The sequence below is a fragment of the Pseudopipra pipra genome, chromosome 1 (assembly GCF_036250125.1).
Source record: "Pseudopipra pipra isolate bDixPip1 chromosome 1, bDixPip1.hap1, whole genome shotgun sequence".
Lineage (NCBI taxonomy): Eukaryota > Metazoa > Chordata > Aves > Passeriformes > Pipridae > Pseudopipra > Pseudopipra pipra.
The window spans coordinates 59,109,900-59,129,830 of record NC_087549.1 but is presented as its reverse complement, the minus strand read 5'-3'; the positions used below and the strand labels follow the sequence as shown (position 1 = coordinate 59,129,830).

Genomic DNA, 19,931 nt, shown 5'->3' with positions numbered 1-19,931 from the left:
GGGGCACGAGGGCAAGTCCCGCCCCCGGGGCGGCAGCCAGCCCGAGCGCCTTTCTTGAGTGGCATCTCGCTCCGCCAATGAGAAGCCGGGCCGGAGGGAGGGGCGGGGCGGCGGCAGCGGCGGGCGGTGATAGGCCTGCGGTGCGGGCTCGGCTGGTGCGGGAGGGGGGTTTCGGCGAGTTGCTGTTGCGGAGGTGCCGGGACTGCGGTGCGGGACGAGACGGGACGGGACAGGACAGGACAGGACAGGACATGGTGGGCTCCAGCGAAACCGGCGGCGAGTCGTGGCGGGGCCGCTACTACCGCCTGGAGGAGGTGCAGAAGCACAACAACAGCCAGAGCACCTGGATCATCCTGCACCACCGCATCTACGATGTCACCAAGTTCCTGGACGAGGTGGGTGCCCGCGCTGCCCGGGGCGCTGCCAGAGCCCGCGCCGTGACCCAGGCGGGGCCGGGGCTGCCCCAGGCCGGGCTCCCGTCCGCCTGCCCCGGCCCGCGGGTGCGGCACGGCGGGAGCCGCCCTCGGAGCCGCGATAGCGCCCTCGGGAAAGAGCCCCGAGGCCCCCCCGGCCTCCGGGCGCCTCTCGGGCGGCACAAACCCCAGCGCGCCGGCCCCGCTCCCGTGTGGCCCGCTCTCTGCCTTAAACCTTCGGCTTCTGAATTTCAAGGTGAATTAGCAGGAAATGAGGACAACGAGAAAAACCGCTGGAGTCAATCTTAAGGGCTCAGACAAGCAGGCTGTCTCTGTCAATGGTGGGTGCCAAGAGTGGGGCGGTATCCGTCTGCCTCTTGCTCTAGTGCGCCGACTGAGAGCAAGATTTAAAGTGGGAATTTAAAATATGGCTGGGACCCCGAGCCGTACTATCTCGTGAACGAAAAGGTCAGCAACTCCTCTCTTCACACTTTTACAGTGTGTGTTTTATTACAGAACAGGAGGGAAACTTCACAAAGTGGAAGGAAAGTATCACAACATCCAGAATATCGAAGGTTTGGGAGTTACTCTAACAGTCACAGAGTCACAAAATGGTTTGGATTGGAAACGACCTTAAAGCTCATCCCATTCCAACCCACCTGCCGTGGGCAGGGATGCCTTCCACTAGACCAGGTTGCTGCCAGCAGCAGCCCCATCCAACCTGGCCTTGAACACCTCCAGAGATGAGGCATCCACAACTTCTCTGGGCAGCCTATGCCAATACCTCACTACTGTAATTGTAAAAAAATTTTCCATATATCCAATCCTTGGTAAAGATACTTGGTCATAGTGGCTTGTGTACATATCTGCCAAATGAATACATCATGGGTGACCTTAGTCCTGTCTTTTTGGCAGGACATGGTAGACCTGGCATTGCATGCAGGCAGCCAGGTTCAGAAAATTAACTCAAGTGTTGCTCCAGGGTCTGTGATCTCACTGCCACCCTAATCCGTTCAGTGCCAACAGGCAGAGGGGTGTTGCAGAGTTGCACGAGTTCAGACTGTGGTGTGGAGGACTAGAGTCAGGTTGAATTCCTTTGGTTGTGTTTTACTGGGTTTTTCTCTTCCCCAGTTAGCAGCTGACGTTTTTGATCTCTTGCAGACAATGAGCAGTTGGTTTAATGATTGATAGTCATGGTTAATAAAGCAGCATTTTAGTTATTGGACTCAAACATTCTTCTGTAGAGATGCAGAAGTATAACCACCGAGAATTTTTTTTCCGTAATAAATGGAGCTGGGATTTAGATATTTTGAGTTTTCTCCCTTGTTCCCATTATTCCCAATTTGCAAAGAATCACAGAATCAATTAGGTTGGAAAAGGCCTCTGTAGTTATTGAGTCCAACCTATGACCCAACACCACCATGTCAACTAGACTATGGCACTAAGTGCAACATCCAGTCTTTCCTTAAACACCTCCAGGGACAATGACTTCACTACCTCCCTGGGCAGCCCATTCCAATGTGTAATCACCCATTCTGTGAAGAAATTCTTCCTAAAGAAGACCTAGCATCCAATTAAAAAGTGTATGGTAGACTTATATTAATTTCTTAGAAAATACAGTTCATATGGGTAGAGACATGACAGATTTCAAGCCTCAGTAGTTCTGTAGCACTGTCTTTGTTTTTGTGCTTGTAAACACTTGCAATTCAAAGTAGAAACTGAGCATTTTGCAAAGAAAGGGTTGACAAGCAATTTTTCAAAGGCAATGTTGACACAGGTAGTATTTCATTCTTATGTTGTGTGTCAGTGCAAATTGTTTGGCTTTTCAGCAAGGTGGATTGTGAAACTGATCTACTGACTCTTCCTTGATTATTTTTCATCTAGCTCTGCCCTGGTCTTCTTCATCCTTTTGTTATGGAAATCTCCGGTTATCCAGGCAGGGCCAGTTTAATTACAGAAGCCCTGGAGGGGAATGAAGATTTTCATGTGGAGTTGTTCTTGAAACTTGATTAGTTCTGATTGATACATTATTGTATTGTATAATGTCCATATTGGGCAGGGGGAAACAAAAAAGCCCACACCTCAGAAAAACCCCAAACCTAACACAACACAAGAAAAAAAAAAAAACACTTGACAAAAAAATTTGAGGATCTAATGAGCTTTTTAGTTTGAGTAGTTGCACAGCCTCTTCCTTCAGTACATGAGGTGAAACTGGGCAATATTAAGAGGCACTACTTTGTGTAAATTTTTCAAGAAGATCTTAATTTCAGTGTTCAGGACAACATTGATAATTCAGCAGCTTATCAAAAGAATTCAGTTTGTAAGCATTTAAAGAGTTGGGTTTTTTGGACAACTGGAGGATGTCTTAAGACACGCTGGTACACAAGGGTCAGACTTTAACCTCACACTAAACACCTTGCAATAGAACATGGCTGGTGTTGGAGCTGAAATTTTGGAGTCATTCTGAGATAATAAATCAGCGAGATTGTTGAAAATAGTTACCTGAAGTATCTAAGTGAAGCTACACTCCTAGGGAAAGCTCTTGAATATTTTAATGTTCATTGTGTTGGTGATTTTTGTAATATGGAACCCTCGGATTAAGATATTTCATAGGACGTGGTTTTTTTTTAACCTTCTATGAATGCTTTGGATACTTGGTTAACTTATTAAGTGTTATGCTAATTCTTTTGACACTGTCAGACACCCCAAGGCATTTACATGTGACAGCTGAGGAGAAATTGGAGCTAGCCTCTTGCTGGTTCAATCCAGAGTACAGTAAACCCTTCTCCAAGTGGGGATTATGTTAGCTGTTTCAATAGCATTATTGGTTAAACTCAGGTTTATTTATTTCTTGCAGCTCCTTGCAGGAGTAGAAAAGCTTAATATATTTTAAGAATTAAATGTGGGCCACTAAAATTCAAGTCTAGTAGCACTAAAAAGGATGCACTGCTAAAGCATCCCCTCACTCATGCTCTTCGCAAGTAGTAAATAAGTAAAAGTATCAGTTTACAAGGGAGTGAAGAAATGGGAACAGAAGCTGACCTCACCAATCCCACTTCTTAAATCAATAAGCAGTCTTTTCAGCTACTGCATTAACCTGTGGAAATATTTTCGTATTAATAAAGAAGTTGAAAACTTTACTGTACTTCCGTCCTGAAGACACCTTGGATGTTCTCACACTTAATAAGTGAAAGTGTGCTGCTGCTTTTTACTCCATTACAGTGCTTAAAGGGTGTATTTCCTCTCTCGAGCTGGTGTCTTCACAGAGCTTGTAGATATTTAGTGGAATGTTTGTTTTTTGGGAACCATCAGCCTCTGTGAACACTTGATTGAAGTTAGATAGTAAATAGACTGGGGGTGGTGATGTGTATGTGTTGAGAGTGGTGAGGCTGAGTAGGAGCAGAAGCATCGTGTGGTGTGACCCATATTAGCTTGGCAAGGCTTCAGAAAGATCACTTGAAATATAAAGTGCTGAAGGAGGAAACAGGTGTGTACTTCGACACCTTATCATTGGGGTTACTGAAGATGAAGATCCCAGTAACTGCTCTTTTATCATTTTTTTTAAAATGGAAGATATTGGGGAAAATTCGTAACTTGAATATTCATCTCTGAATTTTCTTTGATTATCAAAAGTGTAGGAGAGGAAGTCAAGAGACCTCAGCTTTTGGAGTGCAGTATTTAAAAGGTTTAATTTCTTTGGCATTAAAGACTATGCTTGAAAATGGAAACTTGTATGTTACCTCTGTCATTCAAAGACTGTCAGACCTGTATTGCAGAAGATTTGGGAAGCCTTTTCATAGTTTCAGGTCTTGTGGTTTAACCCCAGAGAGTACCTAAGTACCATGCAACAGCTCACTTGCCCTCCCGCCCTGTGAATGAGGAGGAGAATCAAAAAAGGTGAAACTTGTGGGTTGATATAAGAACAATTGAAATAAAGTAAAATGTAACGATAATTGTAATGAAAAGGAGAGAGAGGGGAATAAAACTTAAGAGAAACAAATTATGCACAATACAGCTGATCACCACCCACTGACTGATGCCCAGCCTATTCCTGAGCAGAGATTGGTGGCTCACTGCCAACTCTTCCCAGTTTATGGATGGAGCATGATGTTCTGTGGTGCGGAATATCCCTTTGGCCAATTTGGATCAGCTGTCCTGGCCATGCTTCCTCCCAGCTTCTTGTGCACCTGCTCACTGGCAGAGCATGGGGCACTGAAAAGTCCTTGACTTAGGGAAGCACTGCTTGGCCACAACCAAAACATCAGTGTGTTATCAACATTATTCTCATGCTAAATCCAAAGCACTGCACTGTACCAGCTACTAAGAAGAAAATGAACTATATCCCAGCTGAAACCACAGTAAGGTCCGATGTCACTTAAAGGAAAACAGCTACTAGAAATGCATGCATAATCACAGCAGGATCTCATGGCTATATCTGTATTGCAGATAATTACATATATGAGTAACATTAAATATCAATTAAAGGACTAAGTATGTTGGCAATGCCCTACAGTATTTCCCCATAATTTTAATAAAGTAATCCCTCTAGTCAGGCTTTGACATCAATCTAATGAGCTAAACAAGAGTAACTGGGCCTGTAAGAATGAATGGTCAGTGTCTTGATCTGCCTGCTGATGTGGTGAGGCTTTTGTGGGAACTTGATTGGATTCTTTAAGCTAGGCAAAAAAGCTGACATGTATAGGAACATCTCTACCAGAGAGGAGATTTTGTTCTGGAAACCAACTGTGATATGCATTTAATATTAATCTAATACAGACTTTTTTTAGATTACTTCAATTGTTGGTGGTCTCAGAATTCAACAAAAAACAATATTGGTCAATAAGTTTATTTTTTTTCCATAAGGTAAGAACTTGTAATTTCACAGCACTTTTTCTAAACAGCATGGACAGCTCTCACTAAATGCATTTTGTAATGCTGATAAAATAAAGTGCAAAAAGCAAATATTATTTTGCTGTGTCAGGATGAAAAATGTTCTTTCCCCTATGTGGCAATAAGTCACATTCATTCAGTATGACAGTATTGTGGAGGAGTAGCATAATGCCTTCCATGTTTAAAATAGTGAGCAGCTTGCATTGAAAGGTGCCAGTATTAGCACATTTGAAGTCTACCAGTGTACCATATGAATTGCTATTGCAGAACCTTGTAGTCCGAGGCTTAAACCTGATGTTATCACTTCCTTAAGCTCTGATGAAGCTTGCAGGAGGATTTGAAAATGCTTTGAGAAATAGCACTCTTTTTTTGCAAAACGCAGCAAGCTGTAACTGTTTTGTAAGTGGGGAAATGGGCACTGTTGTGGTTTAGCCCCAGTACCCTGCAGCCCCTTGCTCACTGTTCTCCTGGCCCCCCCCAGTGGGATGAGGAAGGGAATCAGGGGAAAAAAAGGTAAAGCATATAGTTTGAGATAAGAACAGTTTAATAACTGAAATAAAATATAGTATAATAATTGTAATAAAAAGGGGAATGATGACACCAGCCCAGCCTGTTCTCAAGCAGCAATCTGCAGCTCCCAGCCAGCTCCCCACGGTTTATATACTGGGTGTGGTGTTCTATGGCATGGAATACCCCTTTGGCCATTTGGATCAGCTGTCCTGGCTCCTTCCCAGCTTCTTGTGCACCTGCTTGCTGGCAGAGCATGGGACACTGAAAAGTTCTTGATTTAGAGTAAGCACCACTTAGCAGCAACTACACCATCAGTGTGTTATCAACATTATTCTTGTACTGAATCCAAAGCACAGGACTGTACTAGCCTCTAAAAAAAAAAAGAAACTCTATCAGAGCCAGGACAGGCACCCAGCTACTGGGTGTTTCTTTTGCGCTTCATCTAAAACCCTAATGATGGTTTTCAAAAATACACTCTCAGAGGGAGATCTTCTCTCCTAGGCTCCTAACATTTTACATAAGCAGACAATTTCTGTCCTGTAACTTAAATGGGTGATGGAAATAATTTGGAGGACTCTTTTCAGACTACACGAAAGTGCCCTTGAAACAAACGAGCATTTGTCCGTCTGTCTTGCATAATAAAGCTGATGTTCTCTGGGTGTTTCTGGCTCCGTCCCTGCTCCCTTTCTGCTTCTCATCCCTGTAGTGCAGAAAGTGAAACATGAATTTGTGACTGCCACTGATGGAGACCTTTGCTAATCTCCCCGTAAGTTAAATTGGACCCTAGATTTTATTCCTCCAGTGCGGGAAGGGAAAGGGGGCAGGAACTGCAAATTAAGGTAGTTATGCTTTAATAGTCTTGAACTATGACACTGAGAAATCTGCATGACTGTAGCAAGGGGGAGGAGAGATAGCATTCAGGATGAAGTAACCCAGACTTTTGATCCAGATGAGAGTAGCAAGATTAACTGCTTACTTGCTTTATCTAAAACTTTCTATTGTGCTGCTGTTAGGAATTAGTTTATGCTATGTACTAGCACTGGATTTATACAGACATCTGTTAGCATGTAACTTATTTATGTCAGTATATTGGGAATGTCCTAGGAATGAGCTAGGCTATCTTAATTTATCATCAAAAGCTTTTTCATTCCCCTTGAACCCCAGTTTTACCTGCAAGAACTCTTCAATTATTTTTATCACCAGGATTTTGGTTTAGGAGTCACTATCTGTGTAGTCTTGTGGGCTTTCCCGTTCCAGAGTCTGTCCAGAGAATCTTCATTAAAGTAACGGTTCTAGTAATAAGCTTTGTTTACCCGGCAGAAGCATGAACAAAGGCCTTGTATAAACAAACTTGGGGAAACTCATCCAACCGTGGAAAATGCTCAGCTTTTGATAGAAAAGTCAGTTCCTGCCCTTTGTGTGAGACATTACAGTTGCTCGCTTTCATTAGGGGAGGTGAAATATTTTCATTAATTGCTTGTATTTTGTGCTAGTTGTTTGCAGAGGGTTTGTAAGTTTGTATCCTTAAAGCAGAGATGCCATCTGAAAGTAAAAGTGTTTAGTTTCAAAGTACTTTTATCTATGTCTAGTAGGTTACTAGTAGCATCATCTGGTAGATAGCTTAAGTTTGTAACTCTGTGTGTGATTCTCTGTACTTAGCCTTGCTTATGTCAGAAAAAATAATTATGTTTTCCAGCTCTGGTGGCAGAGGTCAGGGTGAAGTTGTCCCCTTCAGCTGATAAGTGATAGACATTTAGAGGGCTGGTAGAGAGGGTTGGTTGCAGTCACTGTGGTGACACTAATATTGTGGTTTTGTAAACAGAGGGATGAGTTACTAGTTACACCAAAAACTGGTTCTACAGAGAAGAGCTGGAGTGCCTCAGTGATGCTGCCCAAAGCTATGTGATTGCTTTGTAGTGGCACAAGGGAGGAATTTGGGAACACAAGTTAGTACACGATCATTCTGTAGTTGGCAACCAACCTGCAAGCAGTTTGTTAAAAGTACTCTGTGGAGTAATTTTAGATGCACTTATATTGGTAGGTATCCACTTGTTTAGTTGGCTGGTGAATTTTTTTGGGGGAACTAGTATAAACCATGTGATCTTGATGACTTGCTGGGGTAAGTAGTATTTTATGTGCTTGTGTGAATAGGGATTGGTTTCATTGCAGTGCATGAGTATGAGTTTACTTGCTGCTGGTGCTTTATGGGATGTTTAACTTTGGTGCCTTTTGCTGCTAGTTGATACCTTGTTTGCTAAGCATGTTTTCCAAGGAGTTGTGCCACCTCTTCTGCTGAAGTTGCTACATATATTTTTCTATTTTGGAGAGCACAATTCTTTAGAATGGTATTAAAAAACCTAACCTAAACAAACCCTCCAAACCCATGTTGCTGAAGAAATTCTTTGAAGACTTAGTTGTGTCAATACCTGGGATAGTCTATTAGACCCAAGTTCTTAAGTACTGTTTCAAGGCACTGAACTTGAGTGATCTCTAAACTTTTGTCCAGTTCTTTTCCTGAATTCTTATCAGAATGGATTCAAGGGCAGGATTTTGGTAAGCCTGCCATATTTGCACGTCTGCTTGCATAATCTTTACTCAGTATGCACTCCTTTAACCTTTTTTGGATCAGTTCCTGTGTCTAATCTCTCTATCAGTTGCTTAACCTTGCTTTTGCTTAGTCATGGTAGGAATCCCTTACCTTAAGAGCTGTGTATCTTGGCTCTTTAAAAAGTGTTGGTTTGGGGTTTTGGTGGTTTTTTGTGTGTTGTTTTAGTTTTTTTTTTCTCCTCAGCTTTCTTAATCTAGTAAAATAAATGTCTGCCTTTACTGCAAAGATTCAAGTTTTGGAGTTCTGGTACTCCTGGAAACTGGTAGTAGCAGTGTTTTCTTCATCTGTATAAACAAATATTTATTGGAAGAGAAAGTTCGATATGAGATTTGAAGTAAATGCTAACCTGAATTGCTAGACTAGCAGGAATGTTTATGCCATTTATTTTAATCTACTGGCTAAACATAGCCTTTCTGGTCAGCTATGTTCCAGACGAGATGACCCTAAATAGTAGAAATTTTAGATTCTGTAGTCAGAAGTATTAAAAACTGAATTGAGGCTCCAAACCCTTTTATTTCCTCTGCCATTGGTAAAGTGCTAATATCTATTCCGTGGTTACCTTAATCCAAGGCAGTACTAGTAAGTGTTTTTAACTTGCTTACCTAATCATTCCCTATGTTTATATAGTAGTTGCTTACTTGAAAGTTGAGTGTTGAATTTTGGGCATGTTACTTTTCTGTTATATGAATAACTTGAAGCTGAGGAAATTCGCTAAAAGCATGTGATATATCTTGCTGTATATACAGGCAGAGTTATTTGATGGATAGAAATGTGGAACTTCATAAAATCCCAAAAGTGCATCCTGGGGCAGAATAATAGTTAATGGAGAACAGGAATTTAGGTTAAGGGAATGGTGATGGAGTGAGGTATTAGAAGGTACTGGGAGATGATGTCCCTACGTCTCAAGGTTTTATCAGCGTTGTGGGTTTGGGATTCCATAGTCTATGAAAACCAAATTGCTATTCTAGTGTCTCATATGACTTTCAATTGTGCTTAAAGAGTTCCAGCGTAGCTGGCTTACTCGATATTCGTACATTAATTTCTTTTGGAAAGGACCCTTGAAAGTAATCTGGCCCAACCCCCAGCACAAACTAGAATTAAGCTGAAGGTCAGGTTCCTTAGCACCTTGTGTAGAAAGCCTCAAAGGATGGAGATTCTCTGTGCTACCTTGCCAGCTTGTTTTGCCAATGCTTGGTTGCACTTCTTGTGAACAGTTTTTTTTTTAATATCTTCCTGGGATATTCTTGCTGCAGCTTATACATTTTGGCTTTTATCCTTTTTGCTGTATAAAGCATTGCTTGGATAAAAATACACATTTTCTGCAGAAGTCAGAACACAGAATATAACTTTGGATAATAGTTGGGCTATTAAAATACAGACTGATCACCACACAACAGTCTAAATGCTTCAGTTGCAAGGGGTAATGCCTCTTTCTACTTTGCTGCTGATGAAATAAAGACTTAGCTTCTTTGGTTTTGGCTTCAGAGAGTACATAAAACTCTCTAGTTATTTAGAAAGACTTATGTTTTCTCTAGAAGGTCTAGCAGTTGATTTTGCCTTTTTTTTAAATTTTATAAATGTAAAAATGAAGAATTTCCAGTTCCAGAATGTGAAGATTTTAGTAACAAATTCAAACTCATTAAAAATTGCAGCACCCAGGAGGTGAAGAGGTCCTCAGGGAGCAAGCTGGAGGAGATGCTACTGAGAACTTTGAAGATGTTGGGCATTCCACAGATGCAAGGACGATGTCAGAATCTTTTATTATTGGGGAACTTCATCCGGTGAGTGTGTGAGAGTATCATTACTTTTTTGTTTACTGTAGTGTTTTTCCATCTAGTTATTTATCTGGTAATTTACTTCTAAGAAGAACTGCTAGTTTGGTTGGATGCCCAGCCTGCAGCTGTTTGTGGATGGACCTGGGCTGGAGACACATTCCCCCAGTGTGAAGGCATTTGATTAATGTAGTGTAAGGATGGTCACATTTTTGCTGATTTAAATTGTCTTACAGCCTAGTTCTTGAATAAACTGAATCATGCTATATTCCATGAATATGGAATCATGCTATTTCTGGTGTACCCTGTCAGTTTTATAATGAAACTCTGTAACCCTTGAAGGTGATGTGTCAGAATGTCTAGACCTTTTCCTGTGTCAGTATGCAGAGTGACTACTTAACAGCCACTTTCACACTTTCATAATTTTAAGTATATATCTGCCAGGCTTCCATCTGGATCTAAAAGTACAACCCTGGCTCTTTGTATGTATGTTTAGAAAATGGCTAGTATAAGTGCTGTACTTCTGGTTTGAGGCTCTGTGTTCCTTCGCTCTGGCTCCCCCCATTTTAAGCTGTATTAGCGTTCCCTATGTGTGGTTGTCAGGGTTGTTTCTGATCAGTTCCCACCGGATCATCTGTCACTTCCTCTTTTCTGCACTGTCCATACCATTTCCTGTACTTTTAACAAGCGCCTTTCTGCTGTCTCAAGTTTTGAAGGATGTATTTCTGTTAACAGAGCTGCTGCCTTGGTTTCCTTCAGCTAGGCCTTCAGTTAAACTCTTCCGCATCTTAACAGTTGAAAACCACTGGCTAGAGGTTTAGGCTACTAGTGTGCCCATCTGCTCTACTTTATGCCCATTTCTACCTCTTCTCTTTTCCTCTTCTGTTTTGTGTGTGTTTTGTCTTGCTTTCCAGGTAAATACCACTGTCTTGAGTAGCCTATTTCACAGTAAGATTCTTCATCTTGTTTCAGTCTTATGTCCTCTCTTGATAAATGTTACTAGTGTAGCTTCTCTTAATAAGAAATAGCTCTGTGCACATTTGTGTCCTTGCAGACTTGCCATGTATTTCAGATGGCAGTCGATGCCAGTAGCATTGTTCTTAACCTGGCTATCAGTCCAATTCTTCCTTGTTTGGCAAGTGCCTGTTTTCATTTGATATGAAACAGTTTGGTAGTTTAATGTAAAATGCAGCACTGACAAGACTATATACTGTTGGACTTTATGTAATGAATGTGACTATGCCAAGTAAAACTTCACAAACTTAAAAAAGATCTGTAGAATTTGGGACCTTTGGTCCAGTGGACATTGGACCAAAACTATTTAGTTGACTTTGCCCGATGATACCAGTAGACTAGGTAGAAGTAAACTAATATGACTGCAATCAGTGTGTAAGCTAAGGTTATGTGTACTCTCTAGAGACAAAGGAAAGGCAAAAACATGGGCACAAAGAATAATGAAATTTGTTGGAGGCTCAGGTTTCACTTCTTTATTGCATACTGGGAAGTATTGTTTAAGGAAGTAATCTTGTTTATGGTAGCTCAAAATCACACACTGACATCTGCTCTCTTGCAAGTGTGCTTTTGTCTAGGGAAAAATACTTACATGTTAACAGAATAAATTGCCAGCAGAATTTAGTGATAAATGGTGTGGGTTTGGGGTTTTTTTAATGCTTTTGGATTTTGTCTAAATGTTTCCTACTTGTTTTCCCCACAGGATGATAGACCGAAGCTTCAGAAACCAACAGTAAGTGTGTTTTTTGAAATGCCACATTGTTTCTTTTAGGCAATAGGAACAATGTCTGTGTAAATGGTATACTCCCAGAAATAAAAGTAATTCAGCTTGATTTAAGTGTGGTAGGTCAGGTTATTAATCTCTTAAACCTGTTGTTATGGCTTCAGATTATTCTTCCTCTTAAATGTTATTTTCTTTAATTTGTGTGGCTTCAAACCAGGAGGTTACTAAGTGTGATGATATTATACCATAGCAAAAAGGTGGCTCTAGAATTGCTGCTACTGTGTCTATAGAGAATGTTTGCTGAGGGCTGGCTTACCAGTACGGCAGTGTGCTTAGGAAATAGTTAAAGGTTATTTTTAAATTAAGCTTAGTAAGAGTAGGATCTTACTCTTGCTGTTTGAGAGATTGATTCTTAAAGGTAATCACTTTTGTAATATCTACGAATCATATAAATTGGTTAAAAGAAAGAAAGTAAATTTTATATATATAAATATATTTATATGTATACACACTCTGAACCGTTCACTGTAGCAATTATTAACTTTATTATTAATTAAGGACTGGAATTAGTACACTAATAAAAATAAGAAATGGAGTAGTTGCTGGAATTCTGAGCTTCTTCTCTTCAAGAATAACATCTGCTATTCAGATTTCTTTTGAAATTCAGGGCAATTTCACTTAAGCTGTAAAAGGAGAAATGATAAATGAGAAACAGACTGCCCAGTGCAAGTTGTAGATAATCCTTTGAGTAAGCTCACCGAACAAGTACTTAGAATATTAATTTGGCCAATGCATACTCAGTTGGGAGTTAAGATGTATCCAAATAGCTACCTACACTACGCTTGTTTTCCGTCATTCCAGAAGGAATTTGAGGTGCTTTTCTCCAGCAGGATGTGTGGCTGTAGAAAGACAGTTTCCTTTTGCATTGTACTCTGGGTGGGTAATGTGACAGGTTAGGTGGGTTCTGTGCCCTGGCTCTGTAGGAACTGTCAGAAGGCCTTGGGCTTTCAGATGTCCTGCTTGCCCTTGCACTGTATTTGAAGTAACCCTCAGTGTTCGTGCCCAGTGTCATAGAGTAAAAAAAGAGTTTTTTATGAGCTGGGCCCTATTTCTCTTACTGTCTTGGTGTCCTCTAGGGAGGAGCCATCCCCTAGCCCTGGATGTGCCAAGTTTCTTGTAGAAGGTGTTAGCCTTGACAGTGTGGGCACAAGCTCTTCCATGCTGTTTGGCTTTGGTTTTTCACTGAGATGTTCATAAAAGCAATATAGATGTAATTACTGAGTCATATTCTTTTAAACATGGTATTTGTCACATGTAAACCTAGGAAGATTTGAGTGCTTGCAGAAGTAGTGTGCTTGGACCTTTGAGAGGATGTTGAGAATCTTTCTTTAAATCAATTTCAAATGTTCTGATACTGAAGTAATTCATTTTTCAATGATGGATCTTGTACCACCAAATTTAAATAGTTTTAATGCTTAGATCTTTAAAATGCACTTAGGGTTGTGTTCAATTAGAATTATTCAAATTAGTAAGCCTTCATATAAATTGTGCAGACGTACCCATCTGGGATTTGATCTTGTAGTGCTGCTTTCTCTGTGGAAACTGAACAAGAAGTTCAAGGCAATATCAGAAACAGCTATAACAATTTGACTGACACTAAATACCTGAGTTTAATAAGCCTTTAGATGTAAATTAGTAGCTTTTTTCATGTAGTTTCAATATAAAAAAATATTTGTGAGTTAATTCAGAGTCTTTTCCATTAGATTTTAGTCAAGTAATTGATTTCTGTCTTTTCGGTGACTAAAACTTTTCAAATGTAACCTGAGGTCGAAGTTAGCTTCATGGGAAATCCGCAGCAAAATTTTTCTTGATGATATTGGTTTAGGAACTTGATGAAATGTTGGCTGTAGAAACTGCTGCTAGCTAGCTTCTAATACAACAGAACTGTTACAGGAATTATGAGAAGATGCTTTCCAGAGGCAACATTGAGTTGTTTCTAAATTAGTCCTACTTAAAGAGTTTTGAGAAATTGAGGGACTAGTTAAGATGGAGAGGGGTGTCTGCCTGATGTAAATATCTTTTTATGCTTTGCTTTCCAGGAAACTCTTATTACCACTGTTCAGTCTACTTCCAGGTACAGTATGACACCTTATGTCAATCTTGAAGTTCCCTGTGACTGTGTTTCTAAAGCTTAGAAAGCTGAATAGCTTTTAACTGCTGGAAGCTTAGATGTCAGAGGATGGTGCATGAAAATTTATGTTCTGTGTAGAGTCCAAGCTGGCATCTATGTACCACTTTACAAGTATGTCAGCTTACTAGGTAGATATTTTTCTCATATTGACATGTGTCAGTATCTACCAAATGGTTTATTTTGCACAAGCCTTTATTTCTGAAGTCTGCCAAGTGAATGGAAGACACTTAGTGCCATTGCCAACTATTTTACTGACGTGGATGCCTCACTTTTAAAATTTGCTATTGCTGTTGTGTCTGAGGGAAATAAGAGGATTCTGTGTATAAGAAGAAGAATGTTTCAGAATTGAGAGGGGGTTGGAAAACACTTTGGAACACCACTGAATCAAACTCTGTAAAGTTACGTCCTGCTGACAATTGCCTACTGCTGAAACCTCAGAGCACTGTTCCATGCCCCTCTGGGTGAGGAGCTTGGGTGCTTTTTAAGTGTCATGTGATGCTGCTACTTAAATCGCTTTTGAATGAATGATATTCTGGGCAGCAGGCCATGACTTTAAACATGTCTGGGGTTTTACTCTTCTCTGGTAAGCAAACTTCTTGTAAGCTCTAGTACAAAGCCTTAACAGTACAAACTTTTTTACTTGTGTAGAGTATTAGTGGCAAGCCCAGGTGTTCTGTTGCCCTGAATTTTAAGTATTTATTGGAGTGGGGAGGAAGGACTTCTTTAAGCAGTTACTTCTTTTTTCTTTTTTTTTTTCATTTCTAACTTGCTGTTTGTCACTTCCTAAACTGATGTTTAAAAAACTTCCTTCTAGTTCGTGGTCCAACTGGGTGATCCCAGCAATAGCAGCAATTATTGTGGCCCTGATGTACCGTTCCTACATGTCAGAGTAAGCGCCTTATGGAGAACTAAGGCAAGAAGAGAATACATTCTCTGGAAGAGAATATAAGCAATCCTAACCCAATATGTTTCTGGACGAAAGCCTCGTGTCTGAAGAAAAATTCAGCTCTTTCAGAAAAACTGAAAAATTCTTTTCTGCTGTGCACTTTTCTTAATGTTGCCTTCTGATGTGCTGCTCTGAAGTGATAAAAAGGCAGCATTTCTCTTTTTGTATAACAATTTTATTCTCTAATGAATTATTGGATAACTGTATTGGTTTCTATGTTAGAATATTGTTTTATATGTAACACTGATTCTGGTTATTTCTCTTTAATCTGTAATGGGGTCCATAGGACTCTCTTTACATATACATTTTACAGCTTTAAATGACTACCAAAACTGTGTACATGTATTTGTCTATGTACACAAATTAACTTAAAAAATCATGTTGTCTTCTTAAATGTAGTATGTTTGAATGAAATGCAAATTAAATGTAATGAATAAAACTGAGTGGAGTAGTGGTTATAGGTGCCTGTAAGCTGTTGGGCCCTACCAGTCAGGCTATAATGAGCTGACTTTTTTACATTTCTTCTGGCATCTGCTCTTATAGTTGTTGTCGATACTCCTACTAGCAAACTGTTCTGTTTGTATCCTGTTGAAAAATTGAGGTGAAATATGAAACTCAATGTTTGGCCCAATTATGTCTGTCTCACTTATGTGAAAAATATATATTTTTTTCAAAAAAGGCAGAAAAAAGTAACTGCTACTAAATAGTACTACTCCTGCCAAACACTCAGGTGACTGTAAAATTTGTTCTGGGACTTTCAGGCTTTGGTAAAATCTTTAACTTTGTCATGTACATTGTGAGCGGGGAAAAAAATGATAGATGAAATCTGTTTCTGACTCTTCTGTGATGTGCTCCTTGGTGTTTTACTACAAAGAGATGACTATTTTCAGCCCTCAATATACAAGATAACTGAAAGTTTGCGTTTTGTGGTGAACATTTTTAGTCATGTGTAAATGATCATGAATAAAAGTTTAACTACTTACACCTGCTGGCTCAAACACGTTCGTTTCAAACTTTTTGAAGGCCTTGAAAGGGATATCATATCACTTTTCAGAAGTACTTGTTTGATGGTGCATCCTCAAAGTCAGGATAAGTTCCTAATTCAGGGAAGTGTAAGAAGTGAAAAAGTGTATCATGGAACAGTGGCATAGACAGGCGTTTTCATCAGCATGACCTTAACACCAACTAGTGACTTAGCAGTGGTTTGGCCCTGCAAGCTCTGCCTCACTGATATTCATCAGGACTTGAAGCACTATTCCAAGGACTGCTACTTGCAGCACCAGGGAAGATATGTGCAGTTTAGGGCCAGTGTCAAGCCAAATCAAATTGGAATATAGTACACTCTAAACATGAGCTTTAAAAAATAGATAAATAAATAATTGAGGGAGGGAAAGTGCTGTGACTTCAGGAGATTGTCTTTTGCATGTGCAGGAATATGTCAATACAGGAATCCGTAAAGAATTTCTTACTGTGGGTTTCCTTTTGTGGGAATTCCTTTACTGTTATAGCAAAAAAGGTTATCAAATAGCTTCAACTAGAAAGCATTAAGTATTTTGTACATTGGTATTCATGTGTACTGTCAGATTTGGTTTACAGTTACAGATGTGCACTTACAGTAGATCCCATCAACTTCTTTATTTTGCTAATTTTAACCTGCAGTATAAATGGCAGTATTTGGCTTTGTGTCTAGCATTAACTTATTTTGTCCTGGTTTTGCCCTAGCCTTCCTTCTGAATGTAGTGGAAAAGAGTTTAAAAATTCAGGCTTTATTGATGTTTTTATAGATAACTTTTAGAAAGGATATAGTAACTGACAGGTGGTATATAGAATCACAAATCGAGTTTCAAGTATTGAATTCTCTGTGTTTTTAAAACATCATTCAAGTCCATATTCCTAGGTGAGGCAAAAAACCAAAAAAAGGCAACTTTAGAAAGCTTAGCTTCACCCTACCAAGAATTTTAGGCTGGGATAAGTATGTCTGCATCAGCAGACAGGGTAGTGCAATCAAAGTGGATCCATAAGGCAAAATGCTTGCAGTGAAAGGCCTTTTTTCCATGCTGTGTATGTTTTTGGAGTTTTAATATGATACCGCTCTGTTTGGATCCCACTTACTGGATATTCATTTATGCAGTCCTCTGGAAGTAATGATGCAAACTCAATCCCATCTAAAAGTAGTCAAGCTGGCATATGCAGGGAATTTCTACAATGTGAACCAAAAGCATTGTGAGTGGAGGTAAATAGGCAATGCTTCAAAAACTGATACGAGTTAAAATGCTAATGCACAGCTTGTTCCCTTAGTGGGTCTGTTTGTATTCCCCTCTACTGGTGCAGATATAAGTTGTTCCTCAGAGATACACATTCCTTTCAGGTTTTTAAATGTAAACTGGTTTTGTAAACTGATATAAGTGTGTCAACTAAAAAAAATTATAAGTCTTATTTTCCTCAAATATACTAAGGTTAGAGTTGCTTTCCTTAGGGTTGCCATACAGGAATTTTTATGTGAGTTTAGCTTTTGAATATAAAAGGAGAGGAAGAGAAAAAGGTATATGGGTGTGTTGAGGAATGAATGACTCTGCTATTGAAAAACCAAGTGAATTAAGGGCAGTCAATGTTTTTACAGTCTGACAGAAAAAGAAAAGAATTGACAGTGTGCTTTCTTCTCGAAACAGAATCCTTTGTCCATGGATCTGATCTGAAGGTATTTGCTCTAATTGTCTGGTAACAAATACTAATTTTTGCTTGAAGAGGCTGGCTTTGGTGGTCAGTGCTTTAAATCAGATCTTATGTTGTCTACTGGTACAACCTCACCTCAGTGTTTATACTGCCTTAAATTATTTGAGCATCATGTTTTTGTCCTTTATTTGCATGACTTCTGTTGTTCACAAGAATGCACAGTGGCAGAGACCACCCCCTTAAATGGAGATGACCGTGGCTACTTGGTGTCTGGGGAGTATAGCCAGCACAACTTGTTCACTTGCTCCCTCTGCAATGACAAGGAAAAAAATAGTATGCTGTCCCTTTCTCTGGCTTACTTCCTCTGGCACGCTGCTCTGATGCCTTTCCCTAGTCCTCAGTGGTGCACTGCAGTCAGGATTTTGCAGAATGCTAGAGAGAAGCTGGCAAGGGGGTAAAAGCTAGGCAAATGGAAGCTGATCACAAATTTTCTTCAGAGGCAAAAAAATGCAAAGGTGTTATTTTCTGAATGTTTGACTACTAAGAGTAAATGAAAGCTTGCTTCCAAGTGCTTGGCCATTTGCAGGAAAACTATTCCTGTATATCCTGCAAGGCTGGCAATGATTATTAAGGAAAACTTGGTAAGATGAATGAGCTGTATCACTGATGCACAAAACATGTAGGATATTAATATTATTACAGCATTTTCTCCTGAATATAGAAAAGGATTTCAGAAACAGCATAGAAGGAACAAGAAGCAGGAGGAAGCTCATACTCCTCTGTGCTTAGCTCTAATGCCTGTTCACATCTGCGGTGAAGGTAGTGACTGATGGATGACATATTTGAATTTTACTTTCATACTGCATTACATTCCTTCCTTTGTTTAATTCATTATGTGTTGAAATATTTTGAGTTTTTAGTGACCTGGCTTATAAGTGGGTGGGCAGACAAGCACATGAATTAATGAGAAATGTTGGAACACTGGATCTCAGTAGATGATTAATGCTGGATTTTCTGTTCTTTCTGAAAACTAGTTAGACTTGCTCTTAATCTTCTTACATGTAAGAGTGTGCATTAAACAATCCTTGACATTTTCTTTGCAAGCTTTCTAAAACTGGGGACATACAATGTGACTACGGGTCCATATTGATAGCTGCTAAAACAAAGCTCAGAATAGACATGATTGCACTGCAGTCTCATTTATAAGGAATAGATTTTTACTTTTATCCTTTGTGGTATAATTTCTCTGCCTGTATTTAAACAGTTTACTGCACTTTGGCAAATAGCATACTGCCCAGAGCTGTCAGTTCTGTTCACTGAGAGGAAAGTACTGTCAGGCAAGAAGAGTTATACTCTGGAAAGCCCTAGGGAGGGTTTTTTGGTTTTCTGGACAGAACACCAGAGAACTTGTCCAGATCCCCAGAGTCCAGGAATTGTACCCAGTAGCCTAATTATCACAAAAATGTTACCTTTTTCCATAGGTCCTGGTCTGTGGAATAGGCTGATTGGTCCTATTGCAGGATGAGAGCACTCGGCTGTATTTCTGGAGTTCCACCTACTTAGGTCTTAGATAAATACAGCCTTTTATTGTCTGAAATTAAGAAGTTTTTTACCTGTCGGCGGTGGAAAATGAGTTCTGGAAACTGCTTCAAGGTTTAGGAGGGTATGGATAGAGAGAAAAAGGTAAGCCAAGCAAGAGGTGTACTTTCCTAAGTGACTTCTTGAAAAAAAAAAGGAAAGATCACTCTCCTGTCACATTCAATTGTCACAGATTTCTGAAGCCATTTGATCCTTTTAGCGTCACTCATCTGGTCTTAACGTGGCTTGTAGGGATATCCATAAAATGTGTGTTTTCTATGTAGGTGCTTAAGGTAGACATGAAAGAAAAGCTTAGCTTGCTGCTTAGAAGCTTGCAGAGTGGTAGGCTGGTAACTGGAAACAAACAAATAGGTCCTTTCATTTGTAAACTGAGTGGATCCCAACTTGTATTTGTTTGGATCCATTTTCAGAGTAGTGTTGCAGTTGATAACATTCTCTGCATCAGTCTGAGGAGGACAAGCAATTTAAAAATATTAAAGGAAATTTTGTATTTAAGCAGTCATGGCTTCTGGGATTGGAATGAGAAAAAATTGTTTTATTTTTAGGTGATTCTGTAGAATTACTTTTTGACCCTATTGACGTAACAAAGACATT

The 19,931-nt window shown here is 39.8% G+C and overlaps 1 protein-coding gene across 1 annotated transcript; it reads left to right on the top strand.

Annotated features, from left to right (window-relative positions):
* The first annotated feature begins 62 nt into the window (after positions 1 to 62).
* LOC135415811 (cytochrome b5) lies at positions 63 to 16,049 on the top strand. The gene is made up of 5 exons (XM_064658135.1): positions 63 to 395; positions 10,074 to 10,202; positions 11,908 to 11,937; positions 14,028 to 14,062; positions 14,934 to 16,049. The coding sequence occupies exons 1-5, from the start codon at positions 78 to 80 to the stop codon at positions 15,010 to 15,012; spliced, it is 591 nt and encodes a 196-aa protein (XP_064514205.1). The 5' UTR covers positions 63 to 77; the 3' UTR covers positions 15,013 to 16,049.
* Positions 16,050 to 19,931: the final 3,882 nt, after the last annotated feature.